This window comes from Sus scrofa, chromosome 12, assembly GCF_000003025.6.
Source record: "Sus scrofa isolate TJ Tabasco breed Duroc chromosome 12, Sscrofa11.1, whole genome shotgun sequence".
Classification (NCBI taxonomy): Eukaryota; Metazoa; Chordata; class Mammalia; order Artiodactyla; family Suidae; genus Sus; species Sus scrofa.
This window is the reverse complement of record NC_010454.4, coordinates 59,622,716-59,646,743: the sequence shown is the minus strand read 5'-3', so window position 1 is coordinate 59,646,743 and position 24,028 is coordinate 59,622,716. Positions and strand designations below refer to the sequence as shown.

Genomic DNA, 24,028 nt, shown 5'->3' with positions numbered 1-24,028 from the left:
GCTGCTCAGAGCAACATTTTCCTACACGTTGCGGGCTCGGTATAAAGGGCCTTATTATAAAGACACGTGCGGAAGGGGCACAGAGGGTGGGGTCCGGAGGGATTTTCGGGGAGCTGAGCCCGCAGGCCCCGCCCCTTCCCTGAGGCTGGTGGGAGGGGCCTGTCTGGCGGCCGCCCCGCCCCCGGAGCCACCTGCGAAGGCCCTCCAGCCCCTCCTCAGGCTCTCAGGCGCTGAAACAAGCCCTGCCTGGTCCGAGAGGTCTGTCCCTGAGGGTTGCTTTTCCAGGACAGGGTGTAAATGCAAACCCAGAGGAGGAAGAAGCCTTTCGAGTCTGACTCCTTTCACTTAGCACAATGCGTTTAAAACTCAGCCGCTTTTTTGCGTGTTGCCCGAGCCCTTCCTTTTTCCTGCGCGACTCAGTGAGTGGACACACCACTTTAACCCCCGACCTGGAGACACGTCGGCTGTTTCCAGTTTTTGCTGTTCTGCGCTGTCGGTGAAAACATTAATCAATAGTCACTCTAAGAAATGGCAATTTTATTCGCGACAACGTGAGGATTATAAGGTGGGAGCTGGCCTCTCAGGTGGCTCTGAAAACTGTTCCCGAGAGATAAGCGGATGCGGTACATATGTGATTTTGGCAAACGGGGTGCTTTTTTTATTTTTAAAGCACTTTTCTAAATACGGGAAGATGCAAGAATCCGGGTTCATAAAAAAAAATCCCTCCTGCGAATATCTAACTGTCTGAGGGCTGCTTCTGCTGGTTTTCCCAGAGCACAGGTGCCTCATCCTGGTCTTTGCCCCGAATTCCTTCCCGGGTACCTTGTGGGTCGGCGACTGCACTGGCCGATGACCGGGTTCGTGCAGAGCTGGACGCTGAGCAACGTTCATCATGTTGCAGTCGTCTCGCCTTACGTCTTTTTTTTTTTTTTTTTTTTTTTTTGTCTTTTCACCTTTTCTTGAGCCACTCCCACAGCTTATGGAGGTTCCCAGGCTAGGGGTCTAATCAGAGCTGTAGCCGCCAACCTACGCCAGGGCCACAGCAGCGCAGGATCCGAGCCGTGTCTGCAACCTACACCACAGCTCACGGCAATGCCGGATCCTTAACCCACGGAGCGAGGCCAGGGATCGAACCCGCAACCTCATGGTTCCTAGTCAGATTTGTTAACCACTGAGCCACAACAGGAACTCCTCACCTTCTGTCTTAATTCCCACTGAGGTTGGGACGGTCTTTAGTGACGCCTTTGTCCCAGGGCTTGGGAGTGATGGTTCCTGGGTCAGGCGAGGATTTCGGTGATAGGCCACTCCGGGTGCTGTAACGGGACCGGGCCCCGTTCGCAGTGGCCCAGAGCCTTGGGCCGCCTGTCCTGCTAGCCCGGCAGGGTCCTTCCTGTGGCTTCTTCCCACACCTAGTTACACTCTTTCGATCACTGGTCTCAAACCATGTATTGGGTCCGTCGTTCCCAGCTGCCTCATCATTCATTTCGTCTGGGGCTCAGTCTCGCGGTTAGGGACATAAGGAGCAATGAGGTTATAAAATGGGCAGAATGCAAGCAGCGTCGCTGGTGATGTCATCAAGTTATGAGTACGTTTTAAGCGAAGAACTCCCACGCGGGCAGCCCCGTATCTCCCCAGGTTGTCAGAACAGCCTGTTCTGCCCCGGTCGTTACTTTCCCGGGAAAGAATATACCGGCATCGAACATCACGTCCAGCAAAGACGTCTGCCCGTCCAAGGCGAGCAGCAGGGCATCGTGCCCTCTTTGAGGACTGAGAAAGGAATTTCATCTTCTGAGGCGTCACAGGCCTGTTGCCAGGAGAAAAATTGATTATTGTGTCTGAATGGACGTTTCTGCCCTCGGGGAGGTCAGGTCAACACAAAATGCATATTCGCAATGCACACTAGTGGGGTGGGGGGCAAAGGGCATAGCAAAAGCGTGTGTTTGAAGGTTTCCTGTCTTGCCCTAAAATAAGAGTTTTATTTCATCAGCACCCAGTCTGTGAATCAGGCTCCCGTCAGGCACAGGTTTTCTTCTCTCTTGGGTAACGACGAAGGCGTGGGGTCACTGGATTGTATTGTATCATAGGTGCATGTTTAATTTTATAATGTTACAAACAAGAGGTCCAAAATGGAGTCACTTATGCTAAGCCCCACGCCACCAAAACAAGACTGAATTAGACTCTGAGGTCTCCCAGAAATGGAATCTGAAGCCAGGCAGTCTGGAATCTTCTGCTGAGTACTAGCTCAGTTATCTGCCAGGCAGACCCCTGCTTCTCCTAAAGGGAGGTGACCCTGCCTGACATAGCCAACCTGCTCTTTTGCCAACTACAACTTCCAGTTCCTACTCCCTTCTGCCTGCAAAACTCTTTCATTTCTGCACAGCAACTCAGAGGCCCTCTCTCTCTGCTGGATGGGATGCCCCTTGATTTATGAATCATCGAAGAAAGCCAATACGATCTTTCAAATTTACTCCATTGAATTTTTTTTTTTTTTTTTTTTTTTTTTTTGCTTTTAAGGGCCCCACCTGTGGGAGGTTCCCAGGCTAGGGGTCTAATCGGAGCTACAGCTGCCAGTCTACACCACAGCCACGGCAACTCCATATCCTTCACCCACCGAGCAAGGCCAGGGATCGAACCCTCATCCTCATGGATCCTAGTCGGATTTGTTTCCGCTGTGCCCTGATGGGAACTCCTGAATTTTGTGTTTTTAACAGTGAGAAATGACTACACTGATTTGCAAAGCAGCTGCACCATTTGCAGTGTCACCAGCAGCGAATGAGCGTTCCAGTTGCTCCATATCTTCGCCAGCGCTTGTTTTTATTGTTTAAAATTCCAAGTGGTTCTAACAGATGTGTGGTAGTAGCCCCTTGGGGGTTCCGTTTGGATTTGCTTGTAACGACCAGTCACGTGAAGCATCTTCTCCTGCGGTTATTTGCCGTCTGACTGTCCTCTTCCGTGAACTGTTTAAATCTTTGACCCTCTGGTTCTATTGGTTTGTACGTTTTGTCACTTGGAGTTTTGTTGAGTTTCTTTCTGAATTTAGAGACCAAGTCCTTTGTCAGCTTTGTGTTTTGCAGCTGCCTTCCTTCCAGCGGATGGCTTGTCCTTTCGTTTTCTTGACAATGTCTCCAGAAGGGTAGGAGGTTTGTTTTGGTTTGTTTGGGGTTTTTGGCGGCACCAGAGGCATATGGAAGTTGCTGGATCAGGGACTGAATCTGAGCCACAGTTGTGGCAACGCTGGACCCTTTCACGCGCTCTGCCACAGTGGGAACTCCAAGAGCACAAGTTTTGAACTTCGGTGAAGTCCAAATTAACAGTTTAATAATTTTTTTTTTTTAATTTATGGATCATGCTTTTGGTATTGATTCTAAGAAATATTCGGCTAACTCAAGGTCACAGAAATTTCCTTCTGGGAGCTTTCTTGTTTTCTGAAGGTTTTGGTCTGTCTGTAACGACAGAGGTTACGAGGCTCTGGACCCCGAGAGGAAGGAGGCTGTCCTTTGCTCCGGGGGCCTCTGGGCGGGGAGGTGGGGCTGGGAGATGGGTTACCAGGGTGTTACTCTGGTCAGGGTGCTGGGGACCCCTCCTGGTGGGGGGCAGGAGGACAGGACCGAGGGTTAGGCTCCAGGTGTGGGATGGGAATGGGCAACCCTTGTCCTGGCAGTGGGGTGGCCACAGGGAGGCTGGTGACAGAGCAGCTGCCCATTCACCAGGCTGGGCTGTGAGTGTGGGTGCCTGGCAGGCATGGGCACAGTGTGCAGTTGGCTTCACCCCAGAACAAAGAGAAGGTGGGGCTGCTGGGGGACACGGCTCATGCCGTGTTCCCTGAGGCACAGGGGATAGTCATTCTTCGCTGAAAACCAGTCTGCCTTGTCTGTGTCACAAGGAGCCCATCCTTAGAGGGCAGCCACCCTGGGGACCGAGCACAGAGCTGCTGCCAGCCTGCTGTTCCCAGTAGATCTGCTCCCGAGCCTGGGGGTGGGTCGTGCGGGGAGCAGCCTGTGCATTCATTATTCGCAGCTATTGTATGTATTTAACACCGGCTGGCCGCCTTGAGTGCTGGGGGCAGATAGGGTGTGTTCCAGGTGCTGAATAAATTAACCCTGCCAGGCACAGCAGGTGCTGTCGTTAGCCAGAGGGCACGACAGGAAAATAGCTGAAGCCTGTGGGTTAGAAAAGAATATTTCAGGAATGCGAAAACAAAAAAGAAATCAGTACATTCAGTGATTGAACTTAATCCGGTGACAAGAGGAAACGCAGCCCTGTGAGGGCCTGGACTGGCCTGCTACCCAGAAAGGGTGTCTGTCACGCTCTGGGGACACCAGGGTGACAGCGTGGGTGCGAGTCGGGTCCCTGCGCCCTCTGGGCCTGTGGAGGCTCCTCTCGGGGTCTGTCTGCTCCTTTCTTCCTGGGGTCCAGGAGCCAGGACAACTGCCAACCCTGAAGGCAGGCTCGCTGCCCCGTGGCCCCGAGCTCCAGGCCTCACCGCCCACCGTCCTGCAGCCCAGCCCTGTGGCCCCAGGCCTGCCGAGAGCCAGGCGCAGAGAGGACAGATGCAGGTTCCTGAGGCAAGAGCCCTTCCAGTTTGTCCTGATGCAGGTCCTGCCTCCCTTGCTGGTCCCCTGGGATCCTCCGTTCCTCCGACAGACAGACTGCCAGGGCCCCCCCCAGCCCGCCTGCCCACAGGCCGGGACCACAGCACACAGCTGTGGGGCCCAGCTGACACCTGCTCTCTGAACCCTTTAGCTCCTGTGTGTCAGGGCTGCCTTTTCAAAATGATGTCCTCCATGTGGACACCTCACAGCTGCCCCGTGGGGTCCTCTGTGAGCCCGTCGGGGACACAGGCCTCTGAAGGGGAGGAGGCGGCCGACTCTGAGGGAGGAGCAAGAGGCCACCATCTGGCTCTCCTCCCTGTACAAGCTCTCAATTTGTCAAGCTCAGAACTTGCACTGGTTGTCAACCTGGTTTTTTCCACTACCACACACACACACACACACACATGCACACACGCACACAGGCATGCACACACACACACACACATGCACACACGCACACAGGCATGCACACAGATACACACAGACACCCACACACAGACACCCCCCCACACACACATACACAGCCACACACAAATACACACAGACACCACACACACACACACACACAGACCTGCACACATACACCCATGCACACAGATACGCAACACACACACACACCCCTGTCAGCAACTGGCCGCAGCGTGGGCTGTGTCGGGAGGCCGCCCTCGGGCCGGCGGGAGCGGCGGGGTGAGCCCGTTGTCTTTCTTTGGTCTTTTCGGGGAAGAGAAGCTAGGTCGTGGCGATGGACAGCCTTGGAGGAGTCCTGGCCGTAACTCAGAGCCTGGTCCTGCCCCGCGGGACTGTGCTGGTGCCCACGCGCTCACGCCTGTCCCGCCCCGCATCGGGTGGGCAGCACTGGGAGCTCCCAGTGCATTTGAATTGTTGAGCTGCCTTCCCGGGAGGGGCTGTGGGAGGTGAGCCTCGTGGCTGCCCTGGTGCCCCATTTGCAGGGTGGGGGGCACGGCGTGGGAGCTGCCCTCTGAGTGGGCAGAGAGGGCCAGCTTCTTCCTGGCTTGTGTTTTTCTTTGTCCAGAGGCCCGTGTGGTTCAGTACAGTGAGCCCAGGAGCGGAGTGTGGGGACAGGTGCCACCTCCCCACCTGTGACAGGGGCTCCGCCACAGAGGGTCCCTGTGTACACTGGTGCCCAGCAGTGCTGGGGGAGGGGACTTGTCCCTTGCCCTCCCCCCCCTCCAGTCTGGAGGGCAAGTGCATTGAAGTGAGTTGGCGGAGGGCACAGGGCTTTTGCCGGGTGCGGGGGTGTGCCCTGCCCTGACGCATTGTTTCTAGAGGAAGTAGAACAGAATGAGCCAGACGTGGCTGCCTCTTCCCTTGGACGCTGGGCCAGTGACATCACAGGGCTTTGCCCCTTGTCCCCCCGCCTGAGGGGCCTAGTTAGGAGCAGAGACACAGAGAAGGCTGCATCTAAGTTCCTTAGACCTGATGTTTTCAATTAGTGGGTCCACAAATCTGTGGTTGCCACTGGCCACCCCTGAACGAAGCATTGAGCATAAATTCACATATGACGAGGTTTCCGTTAAGATGTGGCTGAAATCGGCTCACATAAAAGTGTAAAATATCCTTCGCTGTGCCCGTGAAACTGGAACATAGGGCACGTGTTTTAAAAGCTGCCCTAAAAATAAAAAAAATGAAGTGAACACGTCGTCCTTCAGGAAGGTCAGGAGTGGAGACGGGTCGGTAGATGAGTTTAGAGATTGGGCCTTAAACAATCCTCGGAAGCGTTTCTCAAGCCCTCATAAGGTAAACTGCGATTATTTTCTCTGCGGCCGGGGCTGCAGCATCCGCGTGAGCGCAGTTTAAGGGAACGATGCTGGGAGGCCCCGCTCAGTGTCTGTGGGCTTCTCAGCCTGCGAGCAGGTTGGGGACTGGTTGAGCTGGGGGCTGCTTAGAGGCGTTTCGAGGCCTGCAGGTGGGGGCTCGGCCGGCGCCTGCTGGGGGTGCCGTGGGACCCCAGGCTGGGCGTGGGCGTGGGGCCAGCGAGGGGTGGGCTGGGAGACCCGCTCATGTCGAGACACAGACATGCAGAGACACAGAGAAGGCTGCATGTAAGTTACTTAGACGGGCTCGAACCCTGGATGAGCCGAAGCTTGAGGAGCCCCTGCTCTGTGCTCAGCGCTGGAACCTCGGAGGGAGCAGAGGGGAGTGGCCCCCGGGGCGTGCGGGGCTGGGAGGGCGAGATGGCCCGGGACCGATGGCCCGTGGTGGCCAAGGACTGGCTCTGATGGCCGGACGGGGCGGCGGCCCGGGGATGGCCAGGCCGGCGCGGTCCTGAGTGTCCGTTTGTCTCTCCTCAGTGCCGCATCCTGTGGCCGCTGCATCAGTGCTTCTCCTCCTCCCCCCCACCGGGAGCCCGGGAGCAGCGCCTGCAGGGACGGGGACAGAGAGGTCTCGGGCCTCTCCCGGCTGCTCCCACCGAGTGCCCGTGGGCTGGCTGCGCTTCTCTTCGAGGCCTCCGCTTCCGGTCCCGGTCCAGCTCCGGGACCCGCAGGCCCAGGCCGGGTTGATAACGGCCACGCCGGGTCCTGCCCCTTCCTGTGCGGCTCCTCCAGACCCGCCCACACCCTTGAACCTGTCCCTTCCGAGGGCCCCCCCTGCTCCCAGCCGATGGCCCAGACACAGGCGCCCTGTGACTGGATGTTATGACTCAAGATGCTTCTGCCCAAAGAGAGGCGACGGTCTTGGTTCCCTTCCACGCTGTACTTGCTGTGATCACATTTTTTAAAAGTGCAGTAAAATACACATAATATAAAATGCACCGTCCTCACCGTGTGTGTGTGTGTGTGTGTGTGTGTGTGTGTGTCGTTTGGTGGCGTTCAGCACATTCACCCTGTTGCCCAACCACCCGCGTCACCCGCCGGGCGCAGGACTGTTTCCACCTTACAGAACCGAAAGTCTGCCCCCGATTCAGCAGTCCCTCCCGCGTCCCCCTTCCCCAGCCCCTGAAACCACCCCTTACCTTCCGTTCCCAGGCATTTGACTGCCCCGCCTCAAAGACGGCGGTGTAATGTCCTCACGATCCATCCGTCCGCGCTGTCGACTGTATCCGAACGCCCTTTCTTTTTAAGATGTAATCACGGTCCCTGGATGGCTGCACCGGGCTTGTCCTTTTGTCCACCAGCGATGCCTCCGTGCTGCTTTCGGCTGTTGTGGATGCTGCTGCTACGAGCAGCGGTACCGGTGCCTCTCTCTTGCTTTCAGGTCTTTGCAGAACGTGCAGAGTGGACCTGCTGGATCATAGGACACATCCGTTTCTGATTCTTGGAGGAAGGGCTGTATGTAGCAGCTGCATCGCTTTGCCTTCCCAGAGCCCGGGGTTCCAGTTTCCCCACATCCTCACCGACGTTTGTCTTTTTCTGGTTTGGTTGGTTTGGGCGTCATCCTCGTGGGTGTGGTGTGGTACCCAGTTGTGGTTTCGATTTGCATTTACCTGGTGCTTAGTCCTGTTGAGCATCTTTTCACATACCCATCGGCCTTTCATATGTCTTCTTTGGAGAAACGGCTATTCGAGTCCTTGGTCCGTTTTCAAGCCAGGCTTGGTTTCATTGCTGAGTCGTAGGGGTTCCTTAGGTATTCTGGAGATTAACCCTGTCTTAGTCTGCCTAGGCTGTCATAACAAAATATTGTAGACTGAGGGGCTTAAACAACAGAAGTTTGGTTCTTAACGTTCTGGAGGCAGGACGTCCAAGAGCAGGTGTGGCTGCTGTGGTTCCTGGTGAGGCCCCCTTCCGGCTTGCAGACGGCTGCCTTCTCGCTGGTCCTCACGGGCTTTGCATCAGGACATGACAGGAGGCGCTGCTCTCTCTTCCTTTTCTGATGGGGCCACTGTCTTTTGTATCACGACCAATCCTTATCACTTCATTTCACCTTAATTTACCTCCTAAAAGCCCTGTCTCCAAATTACAATCACATTGAGCTTTAGGGTTTTGACATGTACACGTGGGGCAGAGGACACGATTCAGTCCAGAGCAAACCCGTTTGCAAATATTTTCTTCCATCCTGGGAGCAGACGTTTCACTCTGCTGATTGTGGTCTTTGAAGCCCAAAAGTTTTTTAATTTTAATGGCGTCTACTTCATCTAGTTTTTCCTGTTGCCTATGCTTTTGGTGTCCTATTTAAGAATTCATTGCCAGGAGTTCCCGTTGTGGCTCAGGGGGTTAAGAACCAACTAGTACCCATGAGGATCTGGGTTTGATCCCTGGCCTCACTCATTGGTTTAAGGATCCAGTGTTGCTGCAAGCTGCGGTGTAGGTCACAGCTGCAGCTCAGATCTAATTGTGGCTGTGGCACGGAAAACTCCGATTCAGCCCCTAGCCTGGGAACTTCCATATGCTGCAGGTGCGGCCCTAAAAAGACAAAAAAAGAAAAAAGAATTCATTGCTAAATCCAGTGTCATGACGCTTCACCCCCAGAGTTTTCTTCTGAGAGTTTTACAGTTTTGGCTCTTACATTTGGGTCTTTGGTCCATTTTGAGGTAATTTTTCTCTATGGTGTGAGGTAAGGGTTCCTTTGAGGCAGTCAAGCAGGTTCTCAGCACCGTTTTGGGAAAAGACTGTCCTTCGTCACTGGATGGTTCTGACACCACGCCATAGTTCATATCCTTAGTTACTCTTTCCATAGACCTTTTGAGGGTCTTCCTGTAGAAGGAGCTCTTGAGGTATTTCATTTCCACCTCCTTTTCTACTGCCTTGGCTCCTTCTTTTTAAATTATTTGATGTGAAGCCCCATTATATAAGTAAGGGAATAACTACTGATTAGTGGCCACCAGCTCTGTGAGATGCTGGCTTCTTGGTTCAGCTTTGGAGCCGGAAGGATGGCCCAGGGCTGTGGTTCGGAGGATTTGGTCTCACAGATTACAGATTACAGCCTCTCTCCAGGGTCCGCCTTTTTTCGGATTTAGGGACCAGCCCTATTCATTATGGATTCCACCTCCGGGCAGTGTGTCGCAGTTTCTGCCAGTCCTTATTCCATTTTGAGTTTGTTTTTGGTTTGAGAAGGTGCGGTTAGTGATATGCCCGTGTTCTTTTCTGTTTAATTTTTGGTGTTATCACCTCTTGGTTCTGGTTTTCCTTGCATGGCTTCTGCCCGTGGGATCCACGAGTTTCTGTTTGCCCTTTTCCTTCTGGTGCCGTTGGGGAATCTGCTCCTTTCCTCATTTACGGGGAAGGAACCAAAGGCTAACGGGATGCTTTTTCACCTAGAGACCTTCAGGAAATGATACATGTTGAAGTGTTTCCTGTGGCCTCCAGGCGAAGTCCAGGATTCCCTCAGCTGCTCCCAGACCAGATTTTCAGCGTTAGCATCTCAGTGTCAGCGGAGAAAGGACCCCCCCACACACACTTCTGGTCCAGCTGCGTTTCTCATCCTTGGCTCTGGACACGGTTGTGAGGCTGCCCTTTGGGGACTGGACGTCCAGCAGCATCTCTGGCTCCGCCCCAGCCCCAACCAACCAAAAGCATCTCCGCCCATCATCGCCAAGTGTCCCTCTGGGGCAGAACCATCCCCCCACCCTGCTGCAGGGTCAAGGGCACCTCAGCACAGTGCTCCTGAAAGCTCTGGCTGGCTATTTTCAGCCTCTTGTTCGCTGGCGATCTATTTCCTGCGGAGTCCCCTGGTAGTTGAGTTATGTAAGGTTCTTATTTTGTTCGTTCTCAGGCTCGCCCGCCTCAGCCCTCGCCTCCTGGTGCTCTTTACTGGGAGCGCAGACCCCGCGGCCCTGCCACTCCCCAGGCACCTTGTCCTTTGCTGTGGTCCAGAGGGCTTCGCTTCACACGTGCCCCTCTGCCTTCTTGCCTTCAACGGGTGATAAACCTGGGACCCGGAACGCTGCTCCCGCAGAGGCTCCGAGGACGATGGAGAGGCGGGGCTGCACGGTTGGGTGGGGGGCGTGGGCGGGGCCCCTACTGGCGGGGGGGGGGGGGGGGCACCTCCTGGTGGTCCTCGCTGCAGCCGCCGCCCTCCCTCGTCTTTCTCGTCTGCTCTGCTCCATGCAACTTATGAGTTACGGTTTAAATATAAGCCTTCTGCTGTTCCGGAGAAGCAGGAAGCTTGATGAGAAAATGAAATGAACAATTTAAAGGAAACGCCCCTGGGAAGGCCTTCCGTCGTCCCCGTGGGAGCAGGTTCCTAAATTTCACTGGACACTTGACCCTCGGATGACACGGGTGTGAACCGCGTGATTCCACTTCCAAGGGGGTGTTTTTCAGTGGCAGACGCTGCAGCGCAGCTCGGAGGCAGGTTCAGTCTGCGGCGCGGGGACCACAGACGCAGAGGGAGGGTCGCGGGAACATCAGGGGCCGGTCAACCTTGTCTTGCTCCAGGCTCGGCTGTGACCTCTTGATCAGTTTGATCCTTTAGGGGGGCTAGGAGGATTTTTAGAAATCAGGGGATTAATAATAGAAATCTTTTTCCCCGCATTATCCTGTACTTGGCCAGAATGCCTCTATTTTCTGTTACTAATTCACATCCATAAAAGCGGCCTTCAAGCAGCCTTCACGCTGGGCTTAGCCTTTCAGCGCTGGAGCCAGTTCTCCTAAGGTGTTCCGTCCCCTGTACTCGCCCTCTTCCAAGTTTTCAGATAAAATGGGGTTTCTGTCCAGCCCCCCGCCTCTGACCCTGGATTCCAGACCCTGTGGCTGCGTGTGGCTGAGCCCCCCTTGGTTGAACACAATCACGGTGGGGGCACTGTGGGGGGCGTCACTGCCGTTTGCTGCGTGCCTTCTGCGTGCCCTGTCCTCCTTCATTCAGCTTCGCGAGGTGGCAGCGGCAGCTCCGTCTCCGGTGCAGGTGCTGAGAGCCATAGCGTAAAAAGACGCCCCAGCACAGGTGGTGCGCAGGGGAGCCGCGTTTGGAGCAGGAGCCCTGGGTCAAAAGCCGCCTCCTTTCCCGTGGGAGGGAGATTATCCCGGAGGCCAAACCCATCCCTGGCCTGCAAGAGCCAGTTAAAACTGGGTTTGAATCCCGGCTGGATCGTAAGCTCTGCGATCGGGGCAAGTGGCTTCACCTCTCGGAGCAGAGCCAAGCCTCCCCATCTGCAGCCTGGGCGTGACCCTTGCCTTTAGGCTTACGGCTAAGGTTTGATGGCACATCCACAAAGGTTGCGGGGCAGGCCCCGGGGCACCTGCTCCCTTCCAGCAGGAGGCCGGCCTGGGAGTGGATGGAGAGCAGGGCCAGCAGTGTGGGTGGCCCCTCTGAGAGCACAGCTTCGGCGGAGGGGGTGGGCTGCCCAAGGGAGGAGGGGCAGCATCGGCAGATGGGACACCGGGAACCTGGTCCTGCGGGGCTGGGTCGGGGGTGCTTGATGAGGTCCCGGGGTGCAGCGTAGGGAGCGGGCGCGAGGCTGGCCTTCAGCCTGGCTGGAGAGGCGCCCCCACCCCCTTGTCCTCTTGTGTCCCTGAAAAGCTGCCCTCAACCTGCAGAGCCCGCTGCCCCTCCCGGCATCCAGCCCCCGCAGCCCACGCTGCACTCCCGTTGCCAGCGGCGCCCCTTCCTGGTTCTCTGGCTGGACTTGATTTCATTTCTGTATAGTCTGAATTCTGAAAGAAGTTGGAATTTGAAGGGAGGAGTCTGGCTGGTGCCTGAGTACAAAATAGAAGCCGCCCTCTGGGAAAATAACAGGAAAGATGCAAGAAGAGAAGCCAAGGAGAGCGAGCCTGGCGGGGAGGGGGGGTTCCAGGGCAGCGGGGGTAATTGGCTTGGGTTCAGAAGGTTCTAGGAGAATGACGGGAGGTGTGATGATGCAGAGGAGGCAGCCTGAGAAGTTGCCTCCGAGCCACGGCCCTTCGGCCTTTGAGAAGTGGCTGCACTGTTTCTCTGGTGATTGTGTCCGGAAGCCCGTCAGGTTTGTTGCCAGAGGGAGAGAGGAGCCTAGATCTGGAGCCTAGGACCCCCCCCCCGACCCCCCCCTCGCCTAGAACTCCTTCCTCCTTCCTTCCCTCCCCCTCTCCTCCCCCTTCATGCTCTCTCTCTCCCTCTCTCTCCCTCCCTCTCCCCCCCTCCTCCCCTCCTTCTCCCCCCCTTTCTCTCTCTCTCCCCGCCTTTCCCTCCTCTCTCTCTCCCTCTCCCTCTCCCCCCCCCATCTGCCTTTCTCTCTCTCTCTCCCCCCTCTCCCTCTCCCTCTCTCTCTCCCCCCACCGTCTGCCTTTCTCTCTCTCTCTCCCCCTCTCTCCCTCTCCCTCTCTCTCTCTGTCTGCCTCTCTCTCTCCCTCTTCCCCTTTCTCTCCCTCTCTCTGTCTGCCTCTCTCTCTCTCTCCCTCTTCCCCTTTCTCTCCCTCTCTCTGTCTGCCTGTCTCTCTCTCCCCCGTCTCTCCCTGTCTCTCCCCCTATCTCTCCCCCCCTCTCTCTCCCTCTCTGTCTCCCTCTCTCTGTCTCCCTCTCTCTCTCTCTCCCCCCCCCCCGTGTCTCCCTCTCTCTCTCCCTCTCTCTGTCTCCCCCCCGTCTGTCTCTCTCTCTCTCCCTCTCTCTCCCCCTGTGTCTCCCTCTCTCTCTCCCTCTTTCTCTCCTCTCTCCCCGCCTCTGTCTGCCTCTCTCCTCCTCCCTCTCCCCCCCCCCCGTCTGTCTGCCTCTCCCCCCCCCTTTTGAGCAGGACTCAGGGACACACTAGGAGCGGCTGACAAGGGAAACGTCTGTCCTCTTCCCTCTGCTTTGCCTCTCGACATTCTCTTCTTTCTTCTGGGGATTAACTTTCATTCCAGGGCTGGCCTGGGACAGGTTGGGGCCTGGGACAGTTCAGGAACGCGGACATGCGTGGCCGAACCGTTGGTTTTCATCCAGCAAGCCCTGCGACCACCCTTTCTGAGTAATTTTGATCCCGGCACAAAAGGGAGCCTTGGTTGAGCAGACACTTGGTCATGTCCGTGGGTCCGGCTGCCCTGTCCCGGTTCTGCAGTGACGGGTAACACTCGCCGGTAACTCTCCCCGAGAATCCCTCCCTGGGGCCGGACTCGTTCTCTTTGTACCCGGCGTCCCAATAAAACCAGTGGCCTGTGGGTCCTTCCCAGGACCCCTCGCATCGTTGCTGTGGAACCAGCATCAGAAACTGTGGCCCAGAAAGAACACTTGGTGCTAAACATTGGTAAAAACACACGGAGGGGGTTTTAGACACAACGAAAAAGCACTCATGACTCCTGGAGCCGAGCTGGGACTAACAAGGCCCGGAACTAATCCTGTAACAGACACCGTGACCAGGGTTCCTTAGACACACTTGCCGCCTTCAAAAGGCCACGATCACCCGTGGCCACATTCGAACAGCGGCCAGTGCGGCAGAGCTGCCGAAGGAGCTCCCGGTGGGGTCTTGGACACCTGCCACCAGCTGATCCCTCTAAGTCGGAGCAAGACTCAGCGGCCCTGGCTGACCAAACGGTGACCTCGGAAAAGGGGTCAAAACCAGCAGGGGCCCGGCTGCGCCAGGCTCGGGGGACCGCCTGTTCTGTTTCTCGGAGGAGTGAGCAGGTGCATGGGATGCGGCGGGGGGCAGGCCCCGCCACCATCCCTCCCTAGGGGGCACTGGATCGGCCTCGCTCGGGGCCTGTGAGGGCAGCCCCTGGAATTAGCTGTCACCTGGCCGTGTGTTTTCAGGTGCATGTTCCAGCCTGTGTCTCGTCTGCGGCCTCCATCTCCTGGCTCACATTCCTGGTCTGGGGGTCCTGGAAATGGGCAGCTCAGGGTCAGAGCGGCAGGGCCCTCAACCCAGTCCCATCAGGCTGCTCAGGATGGACCAGCTCAGAAAGCTCAAGAGACGGCCGGCCCACCTCTCAGCAAGGCTCGCGAGACTCAGGCGGCCTTCCTGGTTTCTGGAGTGGACTTCACCCCAAGACCTTTAGCTGTGTGCTGCTCCTTTGCACAAAGGGTCTTTCACGGAATATTTGAGTTTGGGGTAACTCTGTCCTATGGTGTCAGGTCTGACCAATGACAGTCTGCTCTATTGATTTTTTTTTTTTTTTTTGTCTTTTTAGGGCCTCACCTGCGGCATATGGAGGTTCCCAGGGTAGGGGTTGAATCAGAGCTGCAGCTGCCGGCCTACACCACAGCCACAGCAACGTGGGATCCTTCACCCACTGAGCAGGGCCAGGGATTGAACCTGCGTCCTCATGGATTCTAGTCAGGTTCATTACCTGCTGATCCACAATGGGAACTCCTTTTTATTTGGCTTTGCTCTATTAATTTTTTTTTTTGATCTTTTTTGCCGATTCTTGGGCCGCCCCCGCGGCATATGGAGGTTCCCAGGCTAGGGGTCAAATCAGAGCTGTAGCCACTGGCCTACGCCAGAGCCACAGCAATGCAGGATTGGAGCAGCATCTATGCCCTACACCACAGCTCACGGCAATGCCGGATCCTTAACCCACCGAGCAAGGCCAGGAATCGAACCCTCAACCTCATGGTTCCTAGTTGGGTTCGTTAACCCCTGAGCCACGACGGGAACTCCGCACCTTTTTTTTAATGCCACTTTTATTTATTTATTTTATTTTCGCTGCACCTGTGGCATGCACAAGTTTCCAGGCCAGGGATCGAATCCATGCCACAAGTGACAATGCCGAGTCGTTAATGCTGAGCCACCAGGGAGCTCCTGCACATATGCTGTTAATAGTTCAAGGCTGCTGTGACGGTGGGGGCATTAGCCTGGAGCAGAGCTGGCCTCTCGGGCGCCTTGTCCCTGTCCCCGGGACAGCAGCGGTGACCGCGGTGCTTGGGGGTGCAGCTCTGGGATGTCACTCGGCAGGTTCGGGTGTGGACACATGCTCTGTCTTTTCTGCTCTTGGACAGAAGGACCCACGGGACGAGGATGAGGAGCGCAGCCAAGCCCTGGAGCCCCGTCACCAGGCCCGGCAGCCTCGGGGTGGAGCGCGCACGGCCCCTGCCCGCCGCCTCCCCCGGCATGAAGAGCTCCAAGTCGTCCACCTCGCTGGCCTTTGAGTCCCGACTCAGCAAGGTATGCCCAGGACCGCGGGCAGGAGCCCAGCACATCTCCTAAAGCACAGAGCAAAGCGGGGGCGGCAGGGGCCCCCCCGGGGTCGAGAGGGGGAATTTGCAGGTCAACCATGTGGACTCCAGGCAGTGTTTGCCCCCGGCACCCACGAGATGGGGTCAGGGTCACCAGAGAGCCTCAGGAGCCTGAAAATCCAGTGGTTGGTTCCCAGCCCCGTCCTGCTGGACGCAGGTCAAGGCCTCCTCCTCTCATGCTCCCCTCCCCCACCCGGGCAGCACCTGGGAGGCTCCACTGCTGCCCCCACCCCCGGGGGTTCCGATGGCAGGTGGGCTGGGGTGCAGCTTCCCTCTGTCACCCAAGATGAAGCTCAGAGACGGTGTAACCTACCTACACGCCGACTTCAGAGACGTCGGTATGATACCCTAACCAGGAAACCAAAGGAACATTGTTTCTAATTAAATAATCCGCATTTCAACCCAGGTCTGCCTGGGCGCGACTCGGCTCAGGGGCCTGAGATGCTCTCGGAGCCCCACGGACGTGGCCGCTCGGGGCAGACGGATCCAGGGCTGTGGGGTCGGTGACTCAGATACCAGGAAGGCTCCGCGGAGGGAGGCGGCGTGGTGGTTTCAGAGGTCAGCCCTCCTGGTGAAGCCCTGAACCCAAGTGCCCTCTTCCTTGTTATTCTCAGAAAGCGAGTGTGTCTTAAAGGTGTGCAAGAAATGCACTGTTCTGGACATAAAACAAGGGGATGCCTTAGGCTCAGACGGATGAAAAGGCGCTCCGCCTCTGCAGGTGTCACCGGAGTCTGTGACACGGTGAGATGCAGGACAGGTCTTTGTGCAAGACTGTCACTTCGCTGTGGCTCAGCGGGTAAAGAAGCTGACTAGATCCGCGAGGCTCCCTGGCCCCGCTCAGTGGGTTAAGGATCCGGCGCTGCCGTGAGCTGTGGTGCAGGCCGGCAGCTGCGGCTCTGCTTCGACCAGGGAACCTCCACATGCCGCTGGTGCCGCCCAAAAAGGGGGTGGGGGGGAGACTGTCACATCCACGGAGAGCAGGAGGTCTGGGCCCTCCACCCCCGCTCCCAGGCTCGGTGACACGTAATGAAGGCCCCCCCATTTCCACACGCTCTGGAGGGACAGCACTGTCCAGCTGAGCCAGGTCCTTCTAGGTGGCAGTATCTGTCCTCGTGAACCCTCACTCCGTGTGGGGACGACACCAACTCGCATCTCCGGCCAGCCCTCCCCCCACTACCTCGGTGACGCTGCCTCTTAGACAAGGCGTCAGAAGGCACCTGGAAGGTGACATGTCCAAAACGGAATCCAGACTCCGTCCCTCCCTCCGCTGAGCTCCCCCTCCCCAGCTCTGTGGAAACAGCAGGTGTCCTGTGCGGCTCAGCCCAGCGTCGGGGGCAGCATGCTTGGTCCCACCTTCTCCTACATCCCACAGTCCACCTGCAAGATGCCGTCTGCCCTAGAAATATGTCAACTCCCACCAGCTCCCAGGCATCACCGGGGACCTGCCACCACCTTCCTGCTTTCGTCTCCATCCCCAGTGGAAGCCGAGTGGCCCTTTCAGCACTCGAGTCCTGTCACTTCTCTGCTTGGAACTGTCCAGGCTCTCCCCACTCACTCAGAATGGAGCACAGCCCCCACTCCCTGTCCCCTGCCGGGGACACAAGGCCTCTTGGCGCCACTGATGCTGTCCCCGAGGGGTGGGGTGGAGTGGGGTGGGGTGAGCCGGCCGTGGGAGCTGCCTGGAGCACCCTCCTCCCATCCCCTGCTCTGCGCTTCTCCTCCTGAGTCTGTGCTCCAAGGTCCCCTGCCCCACCGCGCCCCCACCCTGCCTCCCCCTAGATCACTGTCCTCTCCCCACTGGAGCCTGGAAGCCCGAGAGGGCCGGGGGTCTGCCCTTTTGTCTGTGCCTCAGGCTTAGGAAGCACCTGCTACCTGCAGGCGCTCAGCACGGGTTGGACGCCCCGGCTCTCCCCAGAGGGGCGTCGAGGGCGCCGGAACCGGAGGCTTAGGCTCGCGGAGGGTCAGGCAGGCTGCGTTGGGACCCTGGCTCCGCCCCTGGGATCTGTACCCTGTTTGCCATGAGGAGCAAATGTGGGTAAGGTGGGCTGCACATAACTTGGTTTATTACCTGTCATCCGGGACCCGGTGTCAGTCCCCTGATCGTCATTTTTGTCTCTTTGACCTACAGCGCATTTGGAAGACAGCTGTAGTACGGATTTTAAATGAATACGTAGATTACCCCCATAGCAGACCCTTAGAGCTTCTGGAATACATTCAAGTATGGTCTAGGCAGTACTTAAAAAAGGGCTCTGGGAGTTCCCATTGTGGCTCAACGGGTTAAGAACCCAACTAGCATCCATGAGGATGTGAGTTCAATCCCTGGCCTTGCTCAGTGGGTTAAGGATCCGGCGTTGCTGTGGCTGTGGTGTAGGCCTGCATCTGCAGCTCTGATTCAACCCCTAGCCTGGGAACCTCCACATGCTGCAGGTGCGGCTGTAAAAGAAAGAGAGGGAGGGAGGGAGGGAAGGAAGAGAAACAAGCAAATAACTGGGAAGGGTCTCTGCTTGGCTGGACCCCAGTCCTCTCCTGCCCCTGCCCAGTCGCCCCCTGGGAAGCAGGGTCTCACAGTTGAGGCACGTTCTCCTCCAGTCTTGGGGACCCTGTCCGTCTGAGGGAGTGGGTGCTTCACCCTCGCCCCGGGAGGCCAGGAGCCCTTCAGAGGTGAGTTTCAAAAAGTAAAACACCTCACTAATAGGTCGCACACTGATTGATAATATGTTGAATACACTGAGTTAAGAAAAGACGTCACTAAATTAGTTTGACCTGCTTCACTTTACATTTGAAAAAGTTCCCACTAGACAGCGTAAACTTTGCCCTGTGGCTCGGGTACTATTTTCATGGATGGCGCTGCCCTAAAGCCTCTGGTTCTCAAAGTGGGCGTCTCACGGCAGCACCTGGGACTCGCTAGAAATGCAGATGCTCAGGCCCTTCCCCGGACCCTGGGAATGAGAAGCTGGGGCTGGGGACGGGGGCGCGGGCAGCCGTCTGCACCTTACCAGGCCCTCCGAGGATTCTGCGGGACTCTTAAGGCCGAGAACCGCTGCTTCACGCATGACGTGTTCTACACGTTCGAAGACCGGATTATGTTCTGTGACGATTTCAGAGCGTTGAATCCCCCCGTCTTTGTGGAATGGAAGGAATTTCTTAATTCCATTCATCTGTGAGCTGTTTAAACACCTTCCCTTTGCGGGCATTCACGGGCAGGTGCACAACAGCTTACATATCAGTGAAGCCATCTGTGGAAATCTGTAGCCAACATTCCAAAGCCACCCCGAGGCTTCCATCAGCACTGCCTCTAACAAACCAGAACTCTCAAATGTGCGGAAGTTGCCTTCGATGACCAGGAAATGAAGCCAAGAATGCAGCCGCGGACGGAGAGGGAACAAGACTTAGTAACACAGACCACAGCTTTGTGTGTCTGATGTTGCCTCCAAAAACTAGCCACGCGTAAGCCAGGCTTCAGTGACTTGCTTCGGAGGACAGGTAGCGTGCGTCTGGGGTCTGAGGGTCCTGCCCCCCGGGAAAGCCTCGAAGCAATGAATCTTTCCCAGTTGGAGCTCCTTGTGGAAGGTTCCGGGGAAACAAAGTGCTCCCCGCCAAGTCCTTGTGTCCTTGTGTCTGGAAAGGACAGGACCGGGTCTGGTTGGGTGTGGAGGGGAGGACTCAGAGCGGGGCCTCAGAGCCAGCCTTGTGTGTAGAAGCAGCTGCTGTCATTTGTGGAGACAAACGTGGCTTCTTTTTTATTTTTTATTTTTAGTTTTTGCTTTTTAGGGCCACCCCTGCGACATATGGAGGTTCCCAGGCTAGGGGTCTAATCAGAGCTATAGCTGTGGCCTATGCCACAGCCACAGCCACAGCCACAGAGGATCCAAGCTGCGTCTGCGACCTACAGCACAGCTCAGGACAACGCCAGATCCTTAACCAGCTGAGCGAGGCCAGGGATCGAACCCGCACCCTCCTGGATCCTAGTCAGATTCCTTTCAGCTGCGCCACAATGGGAACTCCTAAAATGGAGCATTTTGTATATTTTGTTTCCAATTCTCACAGTAGGTGTTTGAGGTGTCTGCTGTTCCTGGCTGTGCTTGGCACACGCCCACCCCAAATGTCTCCTGGACTTCGTGGTTATTAAAAGATGAAGAGTCTGAGGCCCAGGGAAGTTAGCCACCTGCTTTAAGGCTCTTCCCTGCTCTCTGGAATCCCTGTTGCATCACCTTCCTCTTTTCCTAAAACACTCTCTTCCATTTTTGCTGTTTGTGTGGCATCTTTAGGGGCAGCCATATGGAGTATCATGTCATTGGCATATAATGACAATTTTACCTCTTCCCTTCCAATTTGGATACCTTCTATTTCTTTTTCTTGTCTGAGTGCTGTGGCTAGGACTTCCGAATCTATGCTGAATAGAAGTGGTGGGAGTAGGAATCCTTGTCTTGTTCCAGATTTTAGCGGGAAGACTTCCAGCCTTTCACAGTTGAGTATTATACTAGCTGTGAGTTTACCATAAATAGCTTAAATTATGTTGCGATATCTCCTCTCTATACCCACTTTTGTAAGAGTTTTTATCATGAATGGATGTTGGTCATTCTGGGTTTTGCTTGAATTTAACTTTTGCAGGATAACAATAACGAAAATAAGAATGATTATTAAGCATGCTGTGCATCAGAAACTGTTATTCTAAGCACATTCTATGGCCACCTCATTCAATCCGCAAAAGCTACACTCTGAGGTAGGTGCCATTGCCATCTCTGCTTTTTAGGTGAAAAAACCAAAGCCCAGAGAGGTGAAGTGTTTCGCCCTAGGTCACACAGCTAGTAAGAGGCAGAGCCAAGATTCCAACCCAGGATTCAAAGTCTGGACGTGGAGCCCAAGTCCGTAGCCACCCACCTGCTCCGCTGCCGTGACCTGCCTTCCCTCCAGCCCTGTCCCCTGGCCCTCAGCCCTGAGGTGGGGCTGGAGCCTCCCGGCCCCCAGTGGTCCCGGCTCCCGGTGGTCCCTGCTCCGGGTGGCGTTGTGGACACGCCACCCCAGGCAGAGATCCCAGCTCGGCCTCGCCCCTGTGGTCCTGAGCGAGTGAGTTACTGTTTCGGCGCGGCCAGCGCGGGAGAGTTGCGGTTTGAATGAGAACGAGCGTGGCTCAAGGACCGCGCGCTCCCGCTCACGGAGGGTCTGTCTCCGCAGCGCAGACCCGCCCCGCGCTCGCTGGCTGCCGGGCTCCCTGCGCGTCAAGCCCGAAGCCGCATCTCCGCTCCTGACCTGGGGGGAATCTGGCGGGTCCCGCCCAGGGCCCACGCACCGCCCCCATCGCGGAGCACACACGTGCGGCTGGGGCGGCCTCTCCGGGCCCGGCTCCTGCCTCTCCGGCTCTGGTTTGCGGCGCTGTTCACCGCGACGTGCTTCGCCGCCCGGGAACCGGCCGGTCAGCCAGACCTCGGAGGCGGCCCGCCTGCTCGGCGTCCGCCCGCGCGCCCCCCGGCTTCCGGTGGGCTTTCCCAAAACGCCGGCGGGGTCAGGGCCGCGGGAGCCGCCCAGCCGCGGGCCCCCGGCAGAGAAGGGGCGGGGCCTCGGGTCTCAGCTCCGCCCCCCCTCCCCCCCGTCCCCCCAGTACGTGCCCAAGGCCGCGCTGGGATGAGGGGACCCGCTCCCATCCTCACCCTTGCACCGTCTTCGTTCTGCGCCGCTCACGACAGAGGGCAGAAAAGGGCCGAGGAGTCCTGCTTCTCTCCCCGCCCGAACCCTGTTCTGGCCTCCAAAGGCGTCACGCGCATCCTGGGCCGGGCTCGCTGGGACGCTCAGACCGCTCTATCTTTTCTCTCCTTCCGCCGGGCCTGTGTTTTCGCACTAGTTTGTTTATGTTTTAAGTTGCGGCTGATTTACCGTGTCGTGTTCGTTTCTGCTGTACGGCGGAGTGACTCGGTGATACGCATTCTTTTTGAAGAGTCTTTCCCAATGGGTTTATCGTAGGATGTTGGCTGCAGTTCCCTGGAGGTTCCCAGGCTAGAGGTCCAATTGAAGCTGCAGCCGCCGGCCTACACCACAGCCCCAACAAGGGGGATCTGAACCATGTCTGCAACCTACACCACCGCCACAGCAACGCCAGATCCTTAACCCACTGAGGGAGGCCAGGGATTGAACCCACATTCTCAAGGATCCTAGTCGGCTTTGTTTCTGCTGCTCCATGACGGGAACTCCCTGTACTCTTCTTTGAAAGAGTGATGAGATGAAGAGTCACCCTCTCCCAGTGAGGGCATCGCTTGGGCTGGCTCCAAGCCGCCGCCACTGTCCTGCTGCTCTCGGTGCCGTCACCGGACCTCGGCTACTGGGCAGGCCGAGCCGCTCGCTGCTTTCTTGGTTCATAGTGCTCCTTCCTGCAAATGCATCTCTTCACCTTCTGTCTCTCCCTCCACCTCTCAGCTCAAGAGGGCCAGCAGTGAGGACACGCTCACCAAGCCAGGAGGTGCCGCCGCCTCTGGGGCCATTCGGCCGAAAAAGACGTCCCCGTCCGGGGCCATCTCGGAACTCACAGAGAGCCGCCTGAGGGGCAACCCAGGTAGGAGGGGCCCAGGAGGGGGGGATCCAGGACAGAGGAGGACCCAGATCAGAAGGACCCAGGCAGGGGGTACTCAGTCTGGGGGGCCCAGGAGGTGGGGGCAGGCGAGGGGGGGCAGGTCAGAGGGCCCAGGCTTTGCTTGTCCACCTGAAGCATCTGAGGGATCCCTGTACCCCTTCCCTCATCAGATGTGCATTGTGCACTTGCTCTGGGCCGGTATCCCCCAGGGCAGGCTGAGCTCCCCCCAGTCCCTCTAGAGGTCTGTCACTTTGCCCTCGTCCCATCCTTAGGGATCCAGCAGGGGCGATGCAGGTTGTGGGGCTTCTTGGTGCTGCAGGTGTCTCATGGGTGAGACAGCCCATGGGTCCTGGCAGAGGCGGGGCACGGCATCCGTCCTGGCTCCCATGGAACCTGGGGGGGTCCTCTGGGAAGGCTGTGCAACGTCACCTAGACGCCAGTGGCCGCTGGACCCGTGGCCTTTCTCAGTGTTACTAGATTCTTGAGAAGCAGAAAAGATTTGTTTAAACCATTGTATTCGAGTTCAGAGTATAGGAAACTGAAAATGCCAAAGAATGTATCTAATTTTCTTTTGCAGCTCATAGATAAGAAAGCTATGTTGTCTGCAGTTGAACTCAATGCAGTTCAGTTAATAATGGTTGTGTACTCACAGTGGGCTCAGGATGCAATGTGTCACTGCAGCAGCTCGAGTTGCGGGTTTGATTCTGGTCCAGGAAGGTCCACATGCTGTGGGCATGGCCAAAAAATAAGAAGAGTAATGCACTGCTCAGTTGTCTAAGATGGGAACACAGCTGAAATATGTCATTATTCGCTTCTGTTAGGGGTTGAATGGTAGCCTACTTATGATTTTTGCACTTTTATATAAAATATCACAACCCGGATTCGCTTTCCAAAGGAACTTGTTTATTCAGTTTTCAAAAAGTTGCACCTAGGAAGAGTTTAAAGGGGCATGGTCTTGTGTTTCTATGTACTGGTTTTACTTTTTTAAAGATGGGTTTCATACTAAATACATTCATTTGGTTTTTAAAATACAGCATATGAAAGTTCCACTTATTTTTATCAAGCCAGCCTAACACTGCTTCTAAAAGTTGAAGCTCCACGGCAAAACTAACAGTGAGCGACCTCACTCTCCAATACTGATGCAACAATGTGAGATGAAAAATATTAACAAGTAAAATTCCGCAAGAAATTACAAGAACAGCAGTGCACACCACAGCCAGGCAGATTTGTGCCATCCAAGGATGGCTTAATAGGAAGTTCCCTCATATAATATTAACAGACTCAAGAGGAAAAACCTCATGGTTATCTCAATGTGTCGGAAGATGTCTTTGACAAAGTTAGTTCCCTGGTGGCCCGGTGGTTAAGGATCTGGCATTGTCGCTGCTGTGGCGTGGGTTCGATCCCTGGGCTGGGCACTTCCACGTGCTGTGGGTGTGGCCCCTCAAAAGCAAACCCTTGGTAGACTCTAAGTGTGTGGGAAGTTCGTTAGTGATGGGAAATTTATGTATCTCAAGCCAAAGCCAGCATTAGACTCCGTGGTGAAATCCTAAAAGTATTACATTAAAATCAAGAAGGGGAGTTCCCGTCGTGGCGCAGTGGTTAACGAAGCCGACTAGGAACCATGAGGTTGCGGGTTCGATCCCTGGCCTCACTCAGAGGGTTGAGGATCCGGCGTTGCCGTGAGCTGTGGTGTAAGTCGCAGACACGGCTCGGATCCCGAGCTGCTGTGGTTCTGGCGTAGGCCAGCAGCTACAGCTCCGATTTGCCCCCTAGCCTGGGATCTTCCATATGCCCCGGGAGCGGCCCAAGAAATAGCAAAAAGACAAAAAAACGAGCAAACAAAAAACAAAGAATGATTTAA

The 24,028-nt window shown here is 56.3% G+C and overlaps 1 protein-coding gene across 7 annotated transcripts in view; it reads left to right on the top strand.

Moving 5' to 3' along the window:
- SPECC1 (sperm antigen with calponin homology and coiled-coil domains 1) overlaps positions 1-24,028 on the top strand; it is a 238,825-nt gene that overhangs the window by 58,859 nt on the left and 155,938 nt on the right. For 4 of the 7 annotated variants that reach the window (XM_021066294.1, XM_021066293.1, XM_021066299.1 and 1 more), the window contains exons 2-3: positions 15,369-15,534; positions 22,014-22,149. In XM_021066294.1, the coding sequence (XP_020921953.1) occupies positions 15,388-15,534; positions 22,014-22,149 (283 nt within the window). In that variant the 5' untranslated portion in view covers positions 15,369-15,387. Of the gene's footprint in view, positions 1-12,294; positions 12,448-15,368; positions 15,535-22,013; positions 22,150-24,028 lie in introns of those variants that run through there. The other 3 variants (XM_021066292.1, XM_021066297.1, XM_021066295.1) reach the window with 3 other exon arrangements.